At 51.5% G+C, this 18,765-nt stretch overlaps 3 protein-coding genes and 1 long non-coding RNA gene across 11 annotated transcripts in view; 2 read left to right on the top strand and 2 right to left on the bottom strand.

Annotated features, from left to right (window-relative positions):
- Positions 1-2,374, top strand: part of SLC8A1 (solute carrier family 8 member A1) — a 102,329-nt gene extending 99,955 nt beyond the window's left edge. For all 7 annotated transcript variants that reach the window (XM_040551839.1, XM_040551833.1, XM_040551836.1 and 4 more), the window contains one exon: positions 1-2,374. In XM_040551839.1, coding sequence (XP_040407773.1) covers positions 1-377 — 377 coding nt within the window. In that variant the 3' untranslated portion in view covers positions 378-2,374.
- On the bottom strand, positions 2,242-10,227 carry LOC121067404. The gene is made up of 2 exons (XR_005818280.1): positions 10,148-10,227; positions 2,242-9,183 (listed from the first exon to the last, which is right to left on the bottom strand). It is a non-coding gene; the product is annotated as an uncharacterized LOC121067404 (long non-coding RNA).
- GINS1 (GINS complex subunit 1) lies at positions 9,945-14,500 on the top strand. Of its 2 annotated transcripts, none has more exons than XM_040551860.1 (7): positions 9,945-10,074; positions 10,169-10,233; positions 10,309-10,404; positions 10,717-10,807; positions 11,329-11,445; positions 12,356-12,408; positions 14,286-14,500. In XM_040551860.1, the coding sequence occupies exons 1-7, from the start codon at positions 10,000-10,002 to the stop codon at positions 14,308-14,310; spliced, it is 522 nt and encodes a 173-aa protein (XP_040407794.1). In that variant the 5' UTR covers positions 9,945-9,999; the 3' UTR covers positions 14,311-14,500. The 2 variants fall into 2 exon arrangements, with proteins under 2 accessions (XP_040407794.1, XP_040407793.1); XM_040551859.1 differs by lacking the exon at positions 14,286-14,500 and adding an exon at positions 12,570-13,048 and having other exon boundaries at positions 12,356-12,430.
- The window catches only part of NINL (ninein like), a 17,075-nt gene continuing 10,123 nt past the window's right edge, over positions 11,814-18,765 (bottom strand). Inside the window, exons 13-19 of the mRNA XM_040551840.1 lie at positions 18,144-18,213; positions 16,760-17,011; positions 16,182-16,394; positions 15,193-15,309; positions 14,858-15,098; positions 14,287-14,500; positions 11,814-12,409 (exon numbers count right to left, since the gene is read on the bottom strand). Of these exons, the coding sequence (XP_040407774.1) occupies positions 14,910-15,098; positions 15,193-15,309; positions 16,182-16,394; positions 16,760-17,011; positions 18,144-18,213 (841 nt within the window). The 3' untranslated portion in view covers positions 11,814-12,409; positions 14,287-14,500; positions 14,858-14,909. The remainder of the gene's footprint in view (positions 12,410-14,286; positions 14,501-14,857; positions 15,099-15,192; positions 15,310-16,181; positions 16,395-16,759; positions 17,012-18,143; positions 18,214-18,765) is intronic.

Here is an 18,765-nt window from a genome sequence, read left to right on the forward strand (position 1 = left end):
ACACATTTGCCAGCAAAGTAGCAGCAACACAGGACCAGTACGCGGACGCCTCCATCGGGAATGTCACCGGGAGCAATGCCGTGAACGTTTTCTTGGGCATCGGGGTGGCCTGGTCCATCGCGGCCATCTACCACGCGGCACACGGACAAGCCTTCGAAGTCTCGCCCGGCACCCTGGCCTTCTCCGTCACCCTCTTCACCATTTTTGCTTTTATCAGTGTGGGTGTGTTGCTCTATCGGCGGAGACCCGAAATTGGAGGTGAGCTGGGCGGGCCGCGGACTTCCAAGCTGCTCACATCCTCACTCTTTATCCTCCTGTGGCTCTTGTACATATTCTTCTCATCTCTGGAAGCCTACTGCCACATAAAGGGCTTCTAAAGGAACAATCAGAGATAGTAAATATATATATATCTATATGTATCTATATAGAGCAATATATAGGTATAGATATAGATATAACGCTGTGTATAATGAACAGAGAAAGAATAAAAGAGATTTGCCATGTTCACACACCTGCTGATGGAAAGCGGCTTTGGAGCGTCCTTTGAACTAGGAGGGACCCCAAAGCCGGCTGGACCCCCTTCCCAGGGGTCCCCTCTTTGCAACTCTACCAGCGAGAGCAGCCGGCAGCGACCGAGCCCTGTCCCATCGCTCTCACCGCCCCCCCAGGAGGATGGATGCGAAGGCGACCGGGGCGCGTTGGCACAGGGAAGGCCGGAGTGGCTGGTGAGAAACGGAGCCGGTGGGCAAGGGAAGGAGAGGCGAGCGAGGGTCCTGACCTCCGAGCATCCTCCATCCGCCTTCGCCACTTGGGAACGTCCCCTCTGGCCCTGTCAGAAAGAAGCGAGAGACCAGACTGAAGAAAAAGGGGAAACTGGGAGCTTTCTAAGGATAGAACACAACCATTTTCGTCATTCGATTTTTTTTTTCATTTTGATGTGTGTATAATTAGCATTTCCCCTCCCTTCCCCCCCCCATTTTCTCCTTTTCCCCCACCCTCCGTGCTTTGGGGACGCAGCCTCGTGTCCAGTGTCCTACGCTGAGGTCCCACAGCGCCCGTCCTCTGCCCAGCCCATCACCCCCACCTCATCCACCCCCCGGGCATGCTGTCGTGGTACTAGTAACATTTTGCATGAATGAAACGAACCCTACCTGTATATAGCATCCTATAGTGATAGTCCTTCCAGCCATGTGGGTTGAGCATTGCAGATACAAGTGTTTCCTTTTCACCTGGCTTTATTTATTTTAGGTAGTTTAGTTTCTCCCATAGTTTTTTTGTTGTTGGTTGGTTGTTTTTTTTTTTTTTGGTTGTTTGTTTCCTCTTCACGGGGAGGGGGGGGAAAGGAGGGAAAGCTTTCACTATTCACTGCTCCGCGCACGGGTCCCTGAGAAGCAATAACAGCCACGTGGGTGTTTCTGTGTCCTCGGGGGCCAAGAGACAGCCCCTGTTTCTGAGTGCTAAGCCATCGGGATCAGTCCTCAGGGCTGCTCCTTCCCCACAGCCATTTGGAGGCAGAACAGTTTAGTGTGAGAGCTGAAGGGCCGTAATGAGGTCTCCCACAACTCTGAAGGTAGCCATGAAGCATTCCCTGAGGAAAAAGGACACGTTTGCACCGCCAGCAGTGCTTAGCACTAGGCATTGCCTCTGGGATTGATCATTCAGCACGCAGCGAGTGTGAGCTCGGTGCCGAGCAGGGCACAGCCCTGGCACAGAGATGAGGTGGGACCAGTGGCCTTGGCCAGGGTGACAGAGAGGAGGCAGAGCAAAGGGGATGCATCCAGCAGGGCATCTCCCCTCCGAAACCAATGGGAAGGGTGAGATGGGGCAGGTGTCACTCAGCACCACCCTGTCTTTCCAGGATAAGGTTGTGCATGGTGTTGATGGGTGTCTTCTCACCCCACACCACCCACCTGGTGGCCCAGCCAGGCAAACCCCCAGCCTGCACGTCACTGGCGAGCTCCTCCGACCCGGCTGAGAAGCACCTCTGTACCTCAACCAGTTGGCTGGGGTATCTGTACTCATTTTGAACAAGCTGTGGAAACTTCAATTAACCTGTTGTAAGATTTTCTCCAAGAGTCTAAAGATATATTTTTTTTTCCTTGTCAAAGCTTTTTTTTTTTCATTTTTGAAAGGTTCTTGGGGTTTTCTTTTGGGTTTCTCATTGTTTTGGGGGAGGAATTGAACACAAATGCAGGTTGTTCAGGTCTGCAATTACCTTTATGTACAATGATTTCATTTTCATTTGTTTGGCTTCATTGATTTTTCTTTGTGTGTATTGCCCACCACTATAGGCAGTGAGTCCACTAATTGTGATGATCCTTATCAATGGTACACGATGCACAGACAAATAAAGTTTGTAATGATTCCTCATGGATCCAGTAGTGCTCCTGCATATTCTCTATGGAAAACCCTCCCCTTCCCACTCCTTGTCTCCCTTTACGTTGCACCCATTTCTTATTTATTCATCGCTTTGCCTTCGTTGTGTTTCTGCTGCTGATGGGGGTGTCGGGGCCTCCACACACACCTTCCTGCCCCACCTCACAGCTTTCCTCTTGCTCCATCGCCGTCGAGCTCAGCGTGCTGGGGTGCAGCGGCGGCTCTCAGAGGGACGCAGGAAACCGCCCAAGGACAAAACTTGCAAGTGAAGCCCTTTGGGGGCCAGATGCTGCTCCTGTGCTGAGCGCCCCGTCAGTGCTGGTTTGCCCCAGACTCAGGGAGAGTCATGCAGCTGCCTGCGAGGAACTTAGCAGCCCTTTTTGCACGTGCTCCCCAGTTGCACAGAACTGCTCCTGTTTGCTGTTCATCCAGCCTCGTGGTTCAGCTGGCAGGGCCCCTCCAGGCAGCACACACATGCGGAGGGCTCCACAGAGGGACGCTCAGAGCTGCAAAGAGCCCAGGTCCCCTCCGCACCTTTAAAATGTGTCCCGTTGCAGGGGACCAGGCTTAGGTCCGCAGCTCCTGGGGCGCCGGCAGGCTCAGGATGGGGCTGCACAGACGGTGAGGCCGGCAGCAGCAGCAGCGCCTGGCTTTGGAGCTCCAAAGCAGGTAAATGATGTTCCCCCACAGCCGGAGGATTTCATGCAATCACTGGGCAGCACGAGCCTGGCCTTTTCCCCAAAAATAAATAAGGCTGCTTTTTGCCATCTGAGCCACTGACCCTCCTCTCCCTGCCAGCACTCAGCATCCTCCAGGATGAGTGCAGCTCAGCCGTCAGCCTTTGTCAAGCCCCAGCCAAGAGCAGTCGGTCACGCCCGTGTGCTCCTCCCAGGCAGTGAATTGTGAGAGCGAAGCAGTTCTCCTGATCCAGTAATTACATCTTCCGAAAGGTGATGCTGGTATTTCACTCTCATCATCCTTTTGCTTCTCCAGGATGAATCACAGTCACCGAAGTCATTAACAAGTCAAACGGGACGCGTGTAGCGGCGTGGTTTAACCGGCAGTAAATAAGCGTTCTGCTCAGAGAGCTTTCCAGCGGGAATGATGGAGTACTGCTTGCTTAGGACAAGGCCTAAATCACACGGTTAACACCAGCCTTGTTTGTGCAATTATTCTCCGCCAACCCCATGCTTTTGGCATCTGCAATGAGCTTATGCAAAGAGTGACACCCGTTTGCCCGTAAACTGCACTCCTCCTCGAGACGCACGGACTCTGGAGGTCCCTGGTGCCAGCATTTGTGGGTTTTTCTCCCCGTTTTCATCACTTCCTTCAAGGACAAGAGGGCAGAGGCGGGCTTTGTACCCTTTCTGGTAGCCACGTGCCTCAGATATGTCAGAAGTCTGGATGCGGTCTGTAAACTTGCCGTGCTATTTCTGCCGTGGGCGGGGAGGAGAGGAGCAGAGGCTGTGTGTTATTGTTAGGGTTATTTTTAAGTGCTCGGGTAAGAACTGTGCGCAGTGGTGTTGGGGACCATATCCATACCTAGGGAGGAGCTGCCTTACCAAGGGGGAACAGCCAGAAAGTGTCGGTGTGCCAGGAGCAGAGAGAAGAGGGAAAAGTTCATGCCAGAGGGTGTTACTCCAGGAGAAGCCTTTGCATTGTTTTTCCATAGGCTTTGGCACCCGCGCCATCCGGGGAAGTGTTTGCAGAGCACCAGGAACCCCTCTGGCCTCTCCCGATGACCGACCACACGCACACGCACAGCTGCAGGAAAGCCTGTTTATCTTGTACAAACTTGACTTGCGCAGGAAAGCATCCAGAGGCATCTGTATTCTTGCAAAATGCCCCGGGGGACAATAAATACAGCCGGATTCCTCACCTTTTAAGGACTTGAGCCTCCCTCCTTTTGGAAGCCGAGGTGCCGAGAGCCTCTCGCCAGCCAGCGACAGCCCTCATGCGGAGGGACAGGAAAGCTGCCAAGGCAGGCGCTGCCGGTGGGATGTCCAGCATCGGGGAGCATGGGGACAGGGGGAGCACCAGGGGGTCTCACCCAGAACTGGAAACCCCATTTTAGGTGCTGCCACGGCACGCGTCCCCACCTCGACTGCTGTGGCTATGGGTGCATGTCTTGGTGCAGCTGGTGGTGGGAAGCAGTATCAGCACCACAACCCCAGCACCTCGGAGTCGAGGCCATGCAAGCAAAGGAACCTGCAAGTTCCCAGGTCAAGGAGGAGAGAGGATGGGCATGCTGAGCCCTTCCTGCTCATTCTTATTGCCCTGCTCTGCCTCGTTCACAAAGTCTGGAAGATTAAACATTTCTGCTGAATTTCCACCGTTATCAAGGCCCGCGGACGTTCTAGTTCCCCCAAACCCAAGCCTGGCTCTACACTTCAGAGCAAACTAACTGCTTTAACGCGGGGTTCGAGACCCATCTCAACTCCTTTACCTCAAAACAGTGCCTGTTCTCAGTGCTCTAAAAAAATATTTACCCCATTAAAGTGGGCAGAGTTTGATTAAGACCCAGCCCAGCTGTGTAGTGATGGCATGAGGATGTTCTAAGGAGGGCACAGGCAGGAGACAACGTCCTTCTTGCTGTGAAACCTTCAGATGCAAGGACTTGGGATGCTTAACCACACTTAAGAGCTCCCAAACCCTTGCAGGGCACAGATGACAACCACGGGGCTCTCTCCCTGCACCCCTTGACCTCTCTGTAGAGGCTGGATTTATTTCCTCTCTATTTCTAGTTCAGAGCCCATGTCCCCGGCTGCTATCAGTCATATTCAGGGGTGATAACGAAAGCCTTTGGAAACTGGTGGCTTTGTGACTCCTAAGGATCCAGGGAGGTGTGCGACTGGATTGCTCCTTGCCTTCAGCTCTAGCCCTGTGCGTTGGCTTGGTCTCGCTGAGCAAAGAGAGCCGCAATTAGACGCCCCGTGGCTGGACTCCCCCCAAGCAGAAGGAGATGAACGGGCACCTGTTGTGCCTTCATTTGTTGGCTCCATGTGGCTCCCCTTGTCTGCCCAGCTCGTGAGCAAACGTGCTCGCAGAGCGAGCCGGGCGGGAGCACTGCTCATCCTGCTCTTCATCGGGAAGCAGGCACAGCTTCCAGCAGCTCCAGAGAGCAAAAGGCTATGATAACGCTTTGACATGATAGCCGCTGCGTTAGCGAGAAAGAAAACTCTGTATTTTTTCCCTGATGACAACTCTGCTTCTGACAAGGCTTGTTCAGCTCTTCTGTTTTTATTTTATTTTTTTCCACAATGCATTAAGACCTCAGTTGTTAAGCAGGAGGCTCAGCTCTACAGATAACCCAGCTTTCATGACTGTCTGTTGAGGACGTGGCTCAGCAATCTGGCAAAACAGTTTTGTTTGTGGATGGATGGGAGAAGTTGCTGAATTCTCCTAAGTGTCCTAGCTCTAGCGTGCTGCTACGTGGAGGTGAAAGCCACAAAATACCAGGTTTGGTAGGACACAGCCCTCTGCTTCCCGGGTCTTTGTGCCAAAGAGATGTGGCATGAGGTGTGCTGTCAAAACCAGGACTTCCCCATGGGCACCTTCATACCTCCCACGGCCCATGGGTTGCCTGGAGAGGTCCCTGGTGCTCACCAGGCCCAAATACTGCTCTTAGCCAAGCAAGAAGAGGGTACGGAGTTTTGCTGTCTCCAGACAGCGATCCCTGCAGGCAGAGCCAAGGGTGAGGCCTGGGCTCCCCGTGTGAGCACCAGCCCTGATTTCAGCCGGAGAGGCCTGGAAGGAATGACCGTAATGTTCTGACAAAGTGGAAAACGAGACAGGAACTAGGCAAAAAGCAGCTGTAGGAGGAATTTAGGAGTGATTTTCCCCCGTAATGGAGTGGCCCGGTTATCTCGATGCTCGAGCGACCACTCCAGCTCTCAAAAGCCATTCCGCACACTTGAAGCACGGGGAAAGCAAAGCAATGTCTCCTCTTTTTGGAGCAGAAAACAGCCTCTTGCCACGAGCCTGCAGAGGACACAGAGGTGCAGCCCTCTTGGCCAAGGCCCAGCCAAGCCAGCAGCTTCTCCGTCCCGCTCTCCGTTCCACCAGCGAGGCGGGCTCGGGCCTCCCATCAGGGCAGGAGATAAAGCTCAGAGAGACTTTGTGGCCCTAAAAAGCCAGGGGAAGGGCTGATGCACCCTGTGAGGTGGGCGCTTTCCTGCTCTCCTGTGACAGCCGCCCAGCACCCCCGGAGCTCCCTGCTGTCCCTGGGGGCCGACGGCTCCCCCCCGCCAGCTCGCGCTTCCAGCCTCCCTCCCCACCATCTCTCTTCCTCTTCCTTGTCAGCTCAACGGCACAATGCAGCTACACTCTTTGAAAAGCCATACTATTTGTTGGTACGACTCTTTTATGACTGTCGATTTATATATATTTGTTGATAAAAGAGGCCATCTTGGGAGACGCTCGTAGTCGACTGGGAAATAATCACCCGGTGCTGTATATTCTGTACATGCTGTATAAACAAAAAAGCAAAGTATTTAAACCTAAATGTTCATGGAGAAGGGGTTGGGGGGGAAGGTTGGGACCGGGCCACCCGGCATCCCAGGGGGTGAGCGGGGACATGGGGACTGGGACCCGGCATCAAAACCGGGGCAGGGCCCAAACTGGGGCCTTCAGCACCACTGCCATCCCCGTTCACAACCAGTGCTCGGCTACCCGGAGGCGTGAGCTCCAAAAACCCACTCCCTGCTGCCTTCGAGACCATCGGAGGCGGCCATGGTAGCCCAAAAAGTCATGCTAAGCTCATCTATTTTTATATATTCGTGGTGTTTTCCTATTGATAGAGAGTAGTGAACGAGTAACCCCGTAGCTGAAAGTGAAATGTTCCAAGTAACTATACGACTGCAGAAAATGTTTGTAATAATAATTTATTTGAAATATTCTGCCAAAGATAGCTCTCTAATGACTTGTAAAATGTCGTTTCTCTCTTTTTGCTCTGAATGTCATTGTGAAAGCACCTTTCTCCCTGCTCTCTTTTGAAGATTTGCTTTTTTTTGTATATTTAAGGGCAATGAAAGATGCCAATGATTTTTTTTAATTATTTTATTTTAACCGGAGCAGTAAATGGAGTAGCAGGGAGGCGCAGGATCACTTTTTAGCGGTCAGGTGAAGAACAGGACCCAGCGGAGGAGAGCGAGATCAGGGCCCCCTAAAAGCCATTCCCTGAGAATCCCGAAATCAACCCCAAAATCCCAGGAGGGGATTCCCAGGGGAGCCCCAGCCACTGCAGGACACGGGCAGATGGTCTTTACCAGGGAGAAGCTGCCCAGACAGGTCTGTTCAGAAATTACAGATTTTTTATTTCGATTATTGTTTTTGTGTAGGGAAAAGTCTTATTTCCCTTCTTCATAGTTTCCTCTTGAAAGAAATTTTTAACACTGGGAGAAAAAAAAAAAAAAGGCATTGTCTTTAGTGATCCCTACACCTGTTGCACTGGAAATCCCTCCTCGGCCGCATCTTTTAGGCTCCACCACATCAGAGAGACTATGGGCTCAGGTTTCTGTTGTTTGGTCATTTGGGTGTGGGGTTTTTTTTTTTTTTTTTTTTTTTTTTTTTTTTTTTGCTTCTGAGCAGATCCATGGTTTCTTATATTTCTTGGTGGTAAAGAGCCAGAGGAATCGATTGGTAATAAGGAAACGGGATGCAGGCTGTGGGCGCCGGAAGGCAGGGATGTTGCAGGAGCCAAGGCGCGGGATAAAGCCCCGGGCACAGTCCGCAGCTGTGGGAGCCACGAGTTTTTGGCTCCTGCGTGCAAAGCGCTCCCCTGAAGCCAGAGTTATGCAGCCACGGCATCGCAGAGACAGGCGAGCGAGGCAGGGATGGCAACCATGAGAAGAATTGGGTTTCTGATCACTGTGCATTTTGTTAATTAGTGAATTCAAATAGTTTTATTTTTACCAAAAAAAAAAAAAAAGGAAAAAAAAAAAAGAAACCAGATAATCTTTATTCCAGTAAAGACAACTGTTGACATATATATATTATTTGAATGGTTTATATCCTGTTGCTCTAACTGCATAAAATGGGAACCTGTTGCAAGGTGTGTCATTCCAATGTACAAAATAAATGACTTTTCCCTGCATGCTGCCTGGGTATGTTGTGATTTGACTTACGAGTTACATTTGAATCGCCTTATTCAAGAGGTTGTATGTTACCTAACTGGGGAATGACCTGGCACTGTTCATCACATTACGTGTGTACTTGATGCTGTGTTGTGTCGAATCCAGATGAGCTGTCTGTCATCCGTGTACTTCGTGGGAGACCTTTTATCTTGTTAAACTGTGCTATGTAAACCTCTCATTGCCTGAAATAGTCAGAGTTGTATAAATCAGTGTCCTCAGCTGTTTTCCTAATTTTATCACATTTCCTAACACAAAATATAGATGTTTGTAAATTCCTCATTCATTTTGTCTATTTTTATGTACGAGGCCTGTTTAATCTGGCAGAGCAGTGAGGTGAGGCAGAGCCCGACACTCACTCGGGCTCGGTTACGTTTCCACCCCCCAGCAAACCCCAGCAGCCGATTTGCAGCAGCTGCAGCTGGAATTAGGGACAGACATTTGATGCCCTTATCACTTCTAGCTCGGATGGGCTGCCGGGTTTTTATTTCCATTTCCTGGGTGTTGGGAACTAAAAGGTTCCCTGCCCCATCTGGAAACGGGCCTCGCATCTTTTCTTCCCTCCCACACCCTGCAGTTCTGGCAGGCTTCGGGTTTGGAGGATGCTGGAGATGAAGCAGGATGGGATGGGGTGGCACAGGGAGGGGTCATCAGAGAGACAACAGTGTGTAGCACCCTGGATAAGACCCAAAAGAGGAGTGACAGGCATGCCTTTTTTTAAAAAAATATATTTTTTTTAATTGCATTGTTTCAAAATGCAATTTTAAAAAACAATTTAAAATGCCATTTAAAAATGCAGTTTAAAAAAATGACACAAAAATGCAATTTAAGAAATGCAATTTTAAAAATGCACTTTAAAAAAGCAATTAAAATGCAATTTTAAAAAGCAATTAAAAATGTAATTTTAAAAGCAATTAAAAATGTAATTACAAACAAAAATGCGATTTAAAAATGATATTAAAACCAAAAGATGCAATTTTAAAGATGCAATTTAAAAAAATAAATAGGCAACTTAAAAAACGCAATTTAAAAAGGCAATTTAAAAAACAAAAGAATGCGATTTTAAAAATGCAATTAAAAAAGAATACAACTTAAAAATACAATTTAAAAACAAAGGAATGCGATTTTTAAAATGTAATTAGAAAAACAAAGTTCGATTTTAAAAATGCAATTAAAAAATGCAATTTAAAAACGAAATAATGCAATTTTTAAAATGCAATTAAAAATTCCATTTTAAAAAATGCAATTAAAAATGGGATTTTAAAATGCAATTTTAAAAAAAACAGTCATCACACAACATCATGCCAAGTCTCCATCCCCCCAGCTCGGGAACCCCCGGGGCGCTCCCAGGGCGTCCCCGGCGCGCGCGCGCGCCTGGGCGGTCCCCGCGGGGGGGGGGGGGGAGGGCGTGTCCCCCGACGGCCCCGCCCCCTCGGTCGCCTCCCATTGGCTGCGGGCCGGCGCGGCTTTCCCGCGCGCGCGCCGCGGCGGCATGGCGGGGGAGCGGGCGGTGGGGCTGGTGCGGGAGCTGCAGCGCGCCGCGGGCGGGCACCTGCCGCCGTTCCGGGTGAGCGGGGTCGGGGGGAACGGGAGGGACCGGAGCCGGGACCGGGACGGGGTCCCCCGGGGCTCGTCCTCACCGAGTGCCTCCCGTGCTGCAGGCGGAGGAGCTGCGGCAGGCGCTGGAGGAGATGCGGGCGCTGTACGAGCGGAACCAGGCGGACGTGTGAGTGCCGCGGGGGGCTTCAGGGGGTCCCGTCGTGCCCCGTCCCGTCCCGCTGTAACGCGGCTCTTCTCCCAGGTCCGAAGCGAAGTCGGGCCGGACGGACCTGATTTTTCTCATCCGGTTTCGCCACTGCTGCCTGCTGAGGAACCAGCGCTGCGTCGTGGCCTACCTGTGAGTACCCTGGGGGGTACGGAGGGGGGGTGCTGGGGACCCCAACCCGAGCGACCTGCCCTCGGTTCCTCTGTCCGGCCAACGGGGCTGCCTCTGTTCCCTGCTGGCATCACCAAAAACCAGAAGGAAGACCGCTTGCTCCTGCGCTTTAAAAGTTTTAATTAACAAAGAGGCCAAAAATCCCATCCTTTTAACAAAAATAACATCCTTTAGAGGGATTAAGGTAGGGTAACCAGAGCCTTTGCCCTCTGCTCTGAGGGCAGACCCAGGTATGGTGAAGGTGCTGGTTGTACCCCTCATTTCTTGCCCCAGGTACGACCGGTTGCTGCGGATCCGAGCGCTCAGGTGGGAGTATGGCAGCATCCTGCCGAACGCCATCCAGTTCCACATGTCAGCTGAGGAAGTGAGTCTGCCTCGTCTTGCACCGTTCCCCTCCTTCCACTTACTCTCCCCAGTGGATTATTTAGTACAGTCAAAAATGGATGACCTTCCCCCCTCCCTGCTAACACCATAAGACACTTCACGTGCTTTTCTGTAAACGTCAATCTGTTTCTTCATGTTCTAAGGGTGCAATCCTGAATGTACAATGAGTACAGGTAATGCCTGACGACTTAAAGGATCGTGTGGCCTTCATTAGATCCCACTCACAGCCTGCAGAACTATGGTCTCTACATGCTGTTCTCATATTCTCTCTCTGGACTGAAGTACAGAGCTCCTAATGGTGTTCTCTGCATGCGTGCTAGCCTGAATCCAGATTGCTCTGTGTCCAGGACAGTTATTCCCTTCAGAAGAACTTGCATTCACTGGTGGCTGCCACGAACAGAGGTCTGACAGCACAAACAAACTGCATCTCGCTCATCAGGCACCTGCCTTTCAGTATGAGCTGCGTGGCTTTGCCTGAGGGACTGCTGTTGATGTCTGCAGGTGGAGTGGTTCAATCGGTACAAAAAGTCCCTGGCTACCTACATGAGGTCAGTAGGAGGAGAGGAGGGGCTGGACCTTACGCAGGACATAAAACCTCCTAAGAGCCTGTACATCGAAGTAAGTGGAAGAGTGGTGATTTCTGTCTGTGAACAAACATTTTTTGCCCAGCTGTCTCTTCTTTTTCAGAGAATTTTACCTCCCTCCCCGTTAGGAAGTTCTTTGAGTAAAGCCTTCCAGGGCACCAAAGCTTCCACAAGCTCTTATGCTTTCCTGTTTAAACTCTTCCTGCCAGTATTTTACTTCTTCACCTACTGAGGGCTCAAATTATGTTGAAACATGAATTACTGGTCTGCAGGGAATTGGTGTGGTAGGGGTGAGGGGTCTGAACCACAGTAAAAAGTTTTTAAGTATTTATTTTGCAGAAACTTAACTCTACCTTTCAAAGAACTCTTTGGGTTGATTAGAAACCTTGTTCCTACATTACGGGTTGTTAATTAGGTGAGGTTTATTGTTATTTTAAATGGACTTTGATAGATGAGACTATAAATAATTTTACACAGCTGATGCAACCATCCAAGAGCATGTGAAAAATTGTACCAGTCAGTAGCTGAAGCGCTCTGTTCCTTTACTCTCTTAGAAAGAACGCGTGGTGGCAATCAGCCTGCTCTTTAAGACCGTTTCAGTGTTAACAGACTGGCGTTTCCTGCTGTGTGTGGGGAGGGTCTCCTGGAAATGCTGCTGCTGTTCTGCAGGGCTGGTCTTCCTCTAGTCTCTGGAGGGCTGGGTCTGCTCACTGGTGCTTCTTGCTCCGGGCAAAGGCAGGAAGAGAACATCGGGTAGAGCCCCCAGGCTGCAGGATCAGTCTGGTTCTGCATTTCCAGGTTGGCTCTATATGAGGCTCCAGCAGATGGGTAGGAATGTGTCCATACTTGGACTTCTGGAGCACGTGTTTTAAGTCAGCAGTACTGTCTGATATTTTCTAGGGGAGGTCTGTTGATCCAGAGACTGCTGCCCTTCTGCTTTGCAGGTGCGGTGCTTAAGGGACTATGGAGAATTTGAGATTGAAGATGGAACCACGGTCCTGTTGAAGAAGAATAGCCAGGTACTCGTAACAAGAGCTTGCAGTCCAAACCCCTTTCCTGTTCTTTTCCTTCCCTTTCACTCCCAAGGCCTGCGGTTCAGCCCTGCCTGATCTGGCACCCCTGGATTTCAGGGAAAAACTTGTCTGTGTTTCCATGCAGCACTTTTTGCCCCGCTGGAAATGCGAGCAGTTAATCAGACAAGGAGTCTTGGAGCACATCCTGTCGTAAGCGTGCAGGACAGGAGGGACAGCCTTTGCCTGATGCCCTGTGCATAATGGAGAGCAAACCCTGGTGCGTGCAGGACTTCAGCCACCTCAGCACCTCTGCACGGAGCACCCTGCAGCTCCGTGCAACAGCTATTACTGCCTGACGTGAAGACCAGCTCCAAGTTTATAAAGTGTGCAAACCATACTGGCCAGCGCTGCGTGACCAAAGGGTGCATACTGGTAACGTAGCAAGCCTAGGAATCCTGCCATTGTATCCAAGCCCCACAGCTACCTGCAGGTTCTGTGAATGCTGTTGGGCTTGGAGCAGCTCTTTGTTCACCCTGTGCCTTCATGAGAAAGAGACGGACCAGCTGGGCTGTGGAAGCTGGGAGAACACCACAGCTGCAAAATAAAGAACTGCTTCAGCCTTCAGTTTGCATAGTTCAAGAGTCAATGTTCTGTTCATTAAACACTCTCTGACCTGGATCTCTGGTCCAACCCATCTTGTCCTGGCAGGGTGATGCTTCACTGGTTATTTAGGTGTCTCTGAACTCTTCCACACGTCAAGTTAGGCTGAAAGAGCTTTCCAGGACTAGACACAGCTTTCTCTGCCATCAGAGGCCTATAAATGTGCTTTCTTAAGGTGCTGAGTGAATGAGCACTGCTGACTGTGCCTCTTTCTCTATGGGGTCACCTTCCCCAGCACCCTGGTTTGGTAGGGCTTAGGGACTACTTGGAGGAGGAGGGGTGGAAGAGGGAGCGGAGGGTTTTAAGGATTTTTGTAAGCACCGAAACAGCAAGACTACAGAGCTGTTCTCCCTATAGTTTTCATAATGGAACCGCTCAGTTTTGAGTATTGGCCGAGATAACACTTCTGAAAACATAAGTTCTGTGTAAGATCACAGGTTTCCCTAGCCTTAGGGAAGAATGCAGGTAGAGGATAAAGCATTCAGGCTGTTTTTGCACTGCTCTCCCAGCCTCAGCCAAGGAACATCCAAGCTAACCCCGGCTTGTTTCGCGACCCTGCATGGACTTCCCTCCTTGCCATCATGCAGCTTCCCTGGGAGCCCCTAGAATCAGAGCTGCCCCGAGGCAAAGCAAGAGGAAGCTCAGCTGTCCTCCACCATGGCAGGAAGAGCACCCCTAAACCAGAGGCCTCAGTCAGCCTCCAGCCCTCTCCTTCCATCATCCCTGTCCTGTCCCCCATGGCCAGGGGCTGCCCTGCCAAGCTGGGAATTACAGGCAGTAGCTGAGTTTTAGTTCATGGCCAATTTATCCCCTTTTGTTCTTATGCCAACAACAGCCTGATATTTAAGCCTTCTGTCTTGTAGTGACTTAGCCTCTGCTTTACTACCCTGAGGCAGTTAGGCTTGTCTCTCCTGCAGTAGTCACCACAGCCCCCCTACCGTAACCCCAGGAGTCCTTTCACAGCAGTAACGATAGCCCCCACCTAAACACCCTTGGCCCTGCACAAAGCACAGCATGGATGTAATGGCAATGATGCATCCTCCACGCAGAGGGTAACACCCCATGCCAATCTATAAACCTGGTATTTGCTCATGTGAGTGCTTGGCTTTGTGGCCTTTTTGACAGTTTATTTTGGCAAGAGCAGTACTCAGTGCTAGTGCGTGAAGACTAAGAAGGAAGGCAAGGTGCTGCACTTCACTTACCCTGCCTCCTGGTCTCCTTTTTGAGGAAGCGCAGTAAGGATGGCTTGCTGAAGTACAGTGCTGCACCGGGGACACAAGCACCACCCCCAGCCTTGGAGGCTCAAATCAAAAGAGAAGCCCCTCTGGCCTGCTCACCACAGAGGCGATGTTGGTTTGGACCCTAGGCTCAGGCTTTCGGAAGCTTCAGGCTCCGTCTCGTAGAGCCCAAGAGGAACTGTAAGGAATAAAAGAGTTCAGCATCAGTTACAAGAGGTTCCTGAAATTCAGAGCAGGCAAGATAGCAGGAGCTGCTGCTACTATTGCACACATTTTAGTGCCACGATGCAGCTTTCCTGCTCAGAGTGAGCCAGATTCAGGAACCTGCAGCTCTCCTGCCCTGGCTTTCCACCTGTAACAGGGTGGCCCCAACAACAACTCTCTGCAGAGGAGCAATTCAACTATCCGCAGGACCAATTTCCTTGAAGGACTCTGGTCTCTCAATTTTCTACTTTCTACCCAGGAAAATTCTGGCAAGATCAGGGAGGACAAAGCTGATTTCCCAACCCAGCCAGATCTCTCCTTCCACACCTACCTGACAAGTCCCGGCCAGGTTCAGCAGCACGGCTGCCACAGCAGGCGCCCCATTACACACTCAAAGATGCCGGTGTGATTTTTCCAATGAGCTGCTTCAGGGCCGATGCCTGCTCCTCCAACACCTGGTTCTTCTCCTCGGTGCTTTTCTGCTTCAGCTCTGCCACCTGCAGGGCCACTGCAAACCCCCTGTTCTCCTTACGGAGGTCTTCCATCAGCAGTTTGTTCCTGGAGAGCTGGGCCTGCAGCGAGGACAGGAAGCTTTAAGGTTCAGCGTGCCCTCAGAGGGCTCCCAGCCCAGCAGGGACACGCAGCACCAGCCCCTCCTGCACCCACCTGTGCATCCTTGAGGTGAGCTGCCCTGTCTGCCAGCACGGCTTCAGCGCTCCTCAGCTCACGCTCCAGCCCCTCCGCCTGCTCCATGGCCACCTGCAGCAGACGCTCGTGTTCCTCCTGCAGCAGGCAACGAAGCCTAACGTCGGGCTGTGCCAGCACCCACCTGGCCCCCAGCACCCCCAGACCACACAGATCTTCACACTCTTCTCTTCAAGGTTGGAACTAGATGATCTTTAAGGTCCCTTCCAACCCAAGCCATTCTATGCAGCGTGATTGTGGGATCAGCAGAAGACATTCAGGATGCAAGAGCAGTGGGGGAGTGCCTAAAGCCCACAACCTTCCCTCGGTCAGCACCAACCTATTTCAAGACAAGACACAGCTTTCCCAGCAATGTTTTCTATTAAAGAGAAAAAAATAAGCCAATGGTCTTCCTTCTCACAGCTGTGCCCAGAAAAACCCAGGGAGAAACATAATTAAATTTCCCTGGATGCAGTTGCTGCGTCCACTTGTTTTAATCCCTTAGGTTATGATTTGTTCCATCTGTGCCCAGGTCAGTCTGACTGAATCACAGTGTCCTGAAACAGAGGATGAACACGCAAAACCCCAACACCCTGTTGACCCAATGCCCTACAGATAAAGCCACCCCACTCTGTGCAGGCTACATCTCCACGTAGAGGGCTCAAGTTCTCTTTCCCAGGCCTGAGCCAGCACAGGGTCTCCCTGGATGGCTCCTGCCCCGCTAAGGGGCAAGGTATCTGGCCTGCGGTAAGTAGATTGGGGTGGGGAGGGCTCCTCTTCAAGCACAGGCTGGTGACTGGGTTCACAAGGAAGTAAAATTGCAGCTGGAATATGAAGATCAAGTACATTTCCTATGGGGGCTCTTGATGTGCAGCATCTTCCACCCAAACCTCTGCTGACCCCAACCACCTTCCAGGCTGGCAGCGCTCCCTCTGGCACCCTTGACTGAGCTCCTACAAGTCCCTGCTTACCTGCGTCCTGACCAGCTGCCTGTGTGCCTGCTCAGCCTGCCGATGGAGGTTTTCCTGGAGCCGCTGAGCCCTGCACTGTTCCTCCCTCAAGCTGGTTTGCAGCTGCTCAAACTGTTTCTTTGGCACCATGTTGTTCATCTGGGCCTTGGCCTGCTGCAGCTGCAGCGCATGCCGAGTCTGGGCCAGGCTCAGGCTTGCTTTGGCTTCTAAGAGCTGCAATACAGAAAGGCGGAGAGCTGGTTACAGCTTTGTGCCAGCAGTGGGGCAGCCCCAGGGTGTGCTGCAGGTGAGAGGAGAGGTCAGGCAGCACGCTCAGCCCCTACCCCAGCTCTCGCATCAGCACATCCACAGCAGAGCAGCAGGACCATGGCAGAGGTGCTTGCCAGGCAGCCTACAAAGCCAGGGATGGAGACTGCTGGGAGCTGCAGGAGGACAAGTCCTTTGTCTGCCCCAAAAAGGAAGAGGACAGTCCTTTCTGCCTGGGGAAGGTGCCCAACACGGCCCTGAGCAGGGCAACACCAACACCACAGGGGCCGCTCAGCAGCCTGCAACCCTGTCACTGACCGAGCAGCACCCACCTTCTCCTGCGAGGCCTTGAGCTGCTGCCAAAGCAGTTCCATCTCCATCCAACACGTTGCATGCTGCCGGTGGTGCTCTGGCCTTGCGGCCATCTCCGCTCCTTGCAGCTGCTCAGCTTCCACCAGCCTCTGGCTCTGCAGCTGGGTGGTGGCAGGGCCGGCGCCGTGGCTGGCCTCATGCTCAGGGAGCTCACGGCTCAGCTGACACAGCTTGGTGTTCAGCTGGGAGACCTCTCTTTTGTTCTTCTCACTCTGGAAAACATTCAGGAAAAAAAATGCACAGATGTTTAGAGTGGGATGAGCACTAACAGAGACTTTACCCGTCCCTACTGGGTCCTCAACCAAGAGCCCTGCTATCACTGCAGGACCTTGCATACACCAGGGACATGTGTCCTCATTTCCCAGCCTGACCAAATCCCAGCAGCCGCGTTCAGGAACAGCATTCGTGGTTAAGAAAATCCACGCAGCTGATAACCCTGGAGGAAGCTGCCGGGAAAAGCAGCAAGGGGGACTAGGGTCTGACCATAGAGATGCATAACAGAAATATTAAGGTTGGTGTGAACACAGCATGAATGGAAATGTAGGCAACGAGAATGGAACAAGGGCTACAAGAGCAGCCTCCATCAACACCAAAGGAAACCAGCCCCTCGACGTTGTTCCCAGGACACCATTCCCAACAGCCATGCTGGCCTGCGGTCTAACCAAACCACAGCACAAATAACGTGTCAGCAGGAAGCCTGCATCTAACACCAGGGTGGCAATAAATCCCACACACCACCCCTGCTAGCCGCCCAGGAAAAGAGGCAACAGAAACAGCTCTCCTCCAAAAGAGGAAAACCAGACAGCAGGCTTTGAGTCTGTGGCCTAAGGTTTATGGAAGTTGAACTCAGCAAGGGTCAGCAAAGTCCCTCCCTGTTGCAGGTGATGGCCCTGAAGGGTACAAAAGATATTTCCACAAAGCAGACTGCAGTTCTGAGTCACAAGGAATCCCAGGAATGGGAACGAATTTGACAGCCTGCAACCTTTGTCCACGTTGCACACAAGCAATCCTGGCCAGGCCTTTTGCACACACGTGTTCAAGGGCTTGTGAGCATGTGGGTGTGAGACTGGGAATGAGCAAAATTTCTGGGGGAATACGTAAAAAGGACCTCTCTAGAGGTTTTGTAGTAAATATGACCTTTCTCTTCTGTAAAGGCCTTCACAGGCCTTTGTCACACATCTTTTCCCTACTTGAGAAGCTATAAAACGAAGCTGGTTCTAAAAGCAAAACTAGGTTTGGATGTTTGAAGCACGCATTCCCATTCTCCTCCATAGGCAGGTACAGATTTTGCCCTCCTAAACCCTTCAGCCAAGAGTCTGTCAGTCAGTGCTAATGGCTTCTTACCGACTCCATCAATTGTGGTATTTCAGCCAGCTCTTGTACCTCCTCTCTGCCCAACTCACTCACATGTCTCCTGTCAGGGAGAGGGATACGATCAGCTTCAACCCAGACAGCAACAAACACAGCCCCCATTTCAGAGAGCCACACACCCAGTCTTGCCCTACAAAACAAAACAAAACCAGGCCAAAATGGACGTGGTCCTGAACTGACTGGAGCAGGTTGGGTGCCTCAGCCTACTTCAGGGAAAACAACTGGGGACAACTGAAGTCCTGCAACATTGTCAGAGGCCTAAAAATCAGGGGATGAAGTGCAGTGGGAAAGCCAGCTTAATAGACTCTTGAAACCAACCACAATGGAAACCCGGCTCCCTGATTCACAGTTCAGTGGGTGAACCCAGTCCCTATCCCAAGCTTCCTAAGGCAGCAGCAGGCCACTGACCAAAAAGTTCACGTAACTGAGAATCCCACCCTTTACTCCCTCAGCATACCTCTGTCCCCAGTGCCTTCCCCAAGCCCACCTCTGAACCCTATCCTCTGCCCTGCCTGAGCCTTTGGCCAGGCCTGGCCCAGCACTGCCAGCTTTCACATGGAATAAAGTAGGTGAGAGTGCTGGCTTTTGGAAATGA

This window comes from Cygnus olor, chromosome 3 (genome assembly GCF_009769625.2).
Source record: "Cygnus olor isolate bCygOlo1 chromosome 3, bCygOlo1.pri.v2, whole genome shotgun sequence".
NCBI lineage: Eukaryota > Metazoa > Chordata > Aves > Anseriformes > Anatidae > Cygnus > Cygnus olor.

Excerpts from the sequence above, each read along its gene's own strand:
- GINS1 (XM_040551859.1), top strand. The coding sequence starts at position 10,000 with ATGGCGGGGGAGCGGGCGGTGGGGCTGGTGCGGGAGCTGCAGCGCGCC. Across the intron at positions 10,405-10,716 it reads CGCTGCGTCGTGGCCTACCT|GTACGACCGGTTGCTGCGGA; the intron begins GTGAGTACCCTG and ends TTCTTGCCCCAG. Across the intron at positions 12,431-12,569 it reads TGTTGAAGAAGAATAGCCAG|CACTTTTTGCCCCGCTGGAA; the intron begins GTACTCGTAACA and ends GTTTCCATGCAG.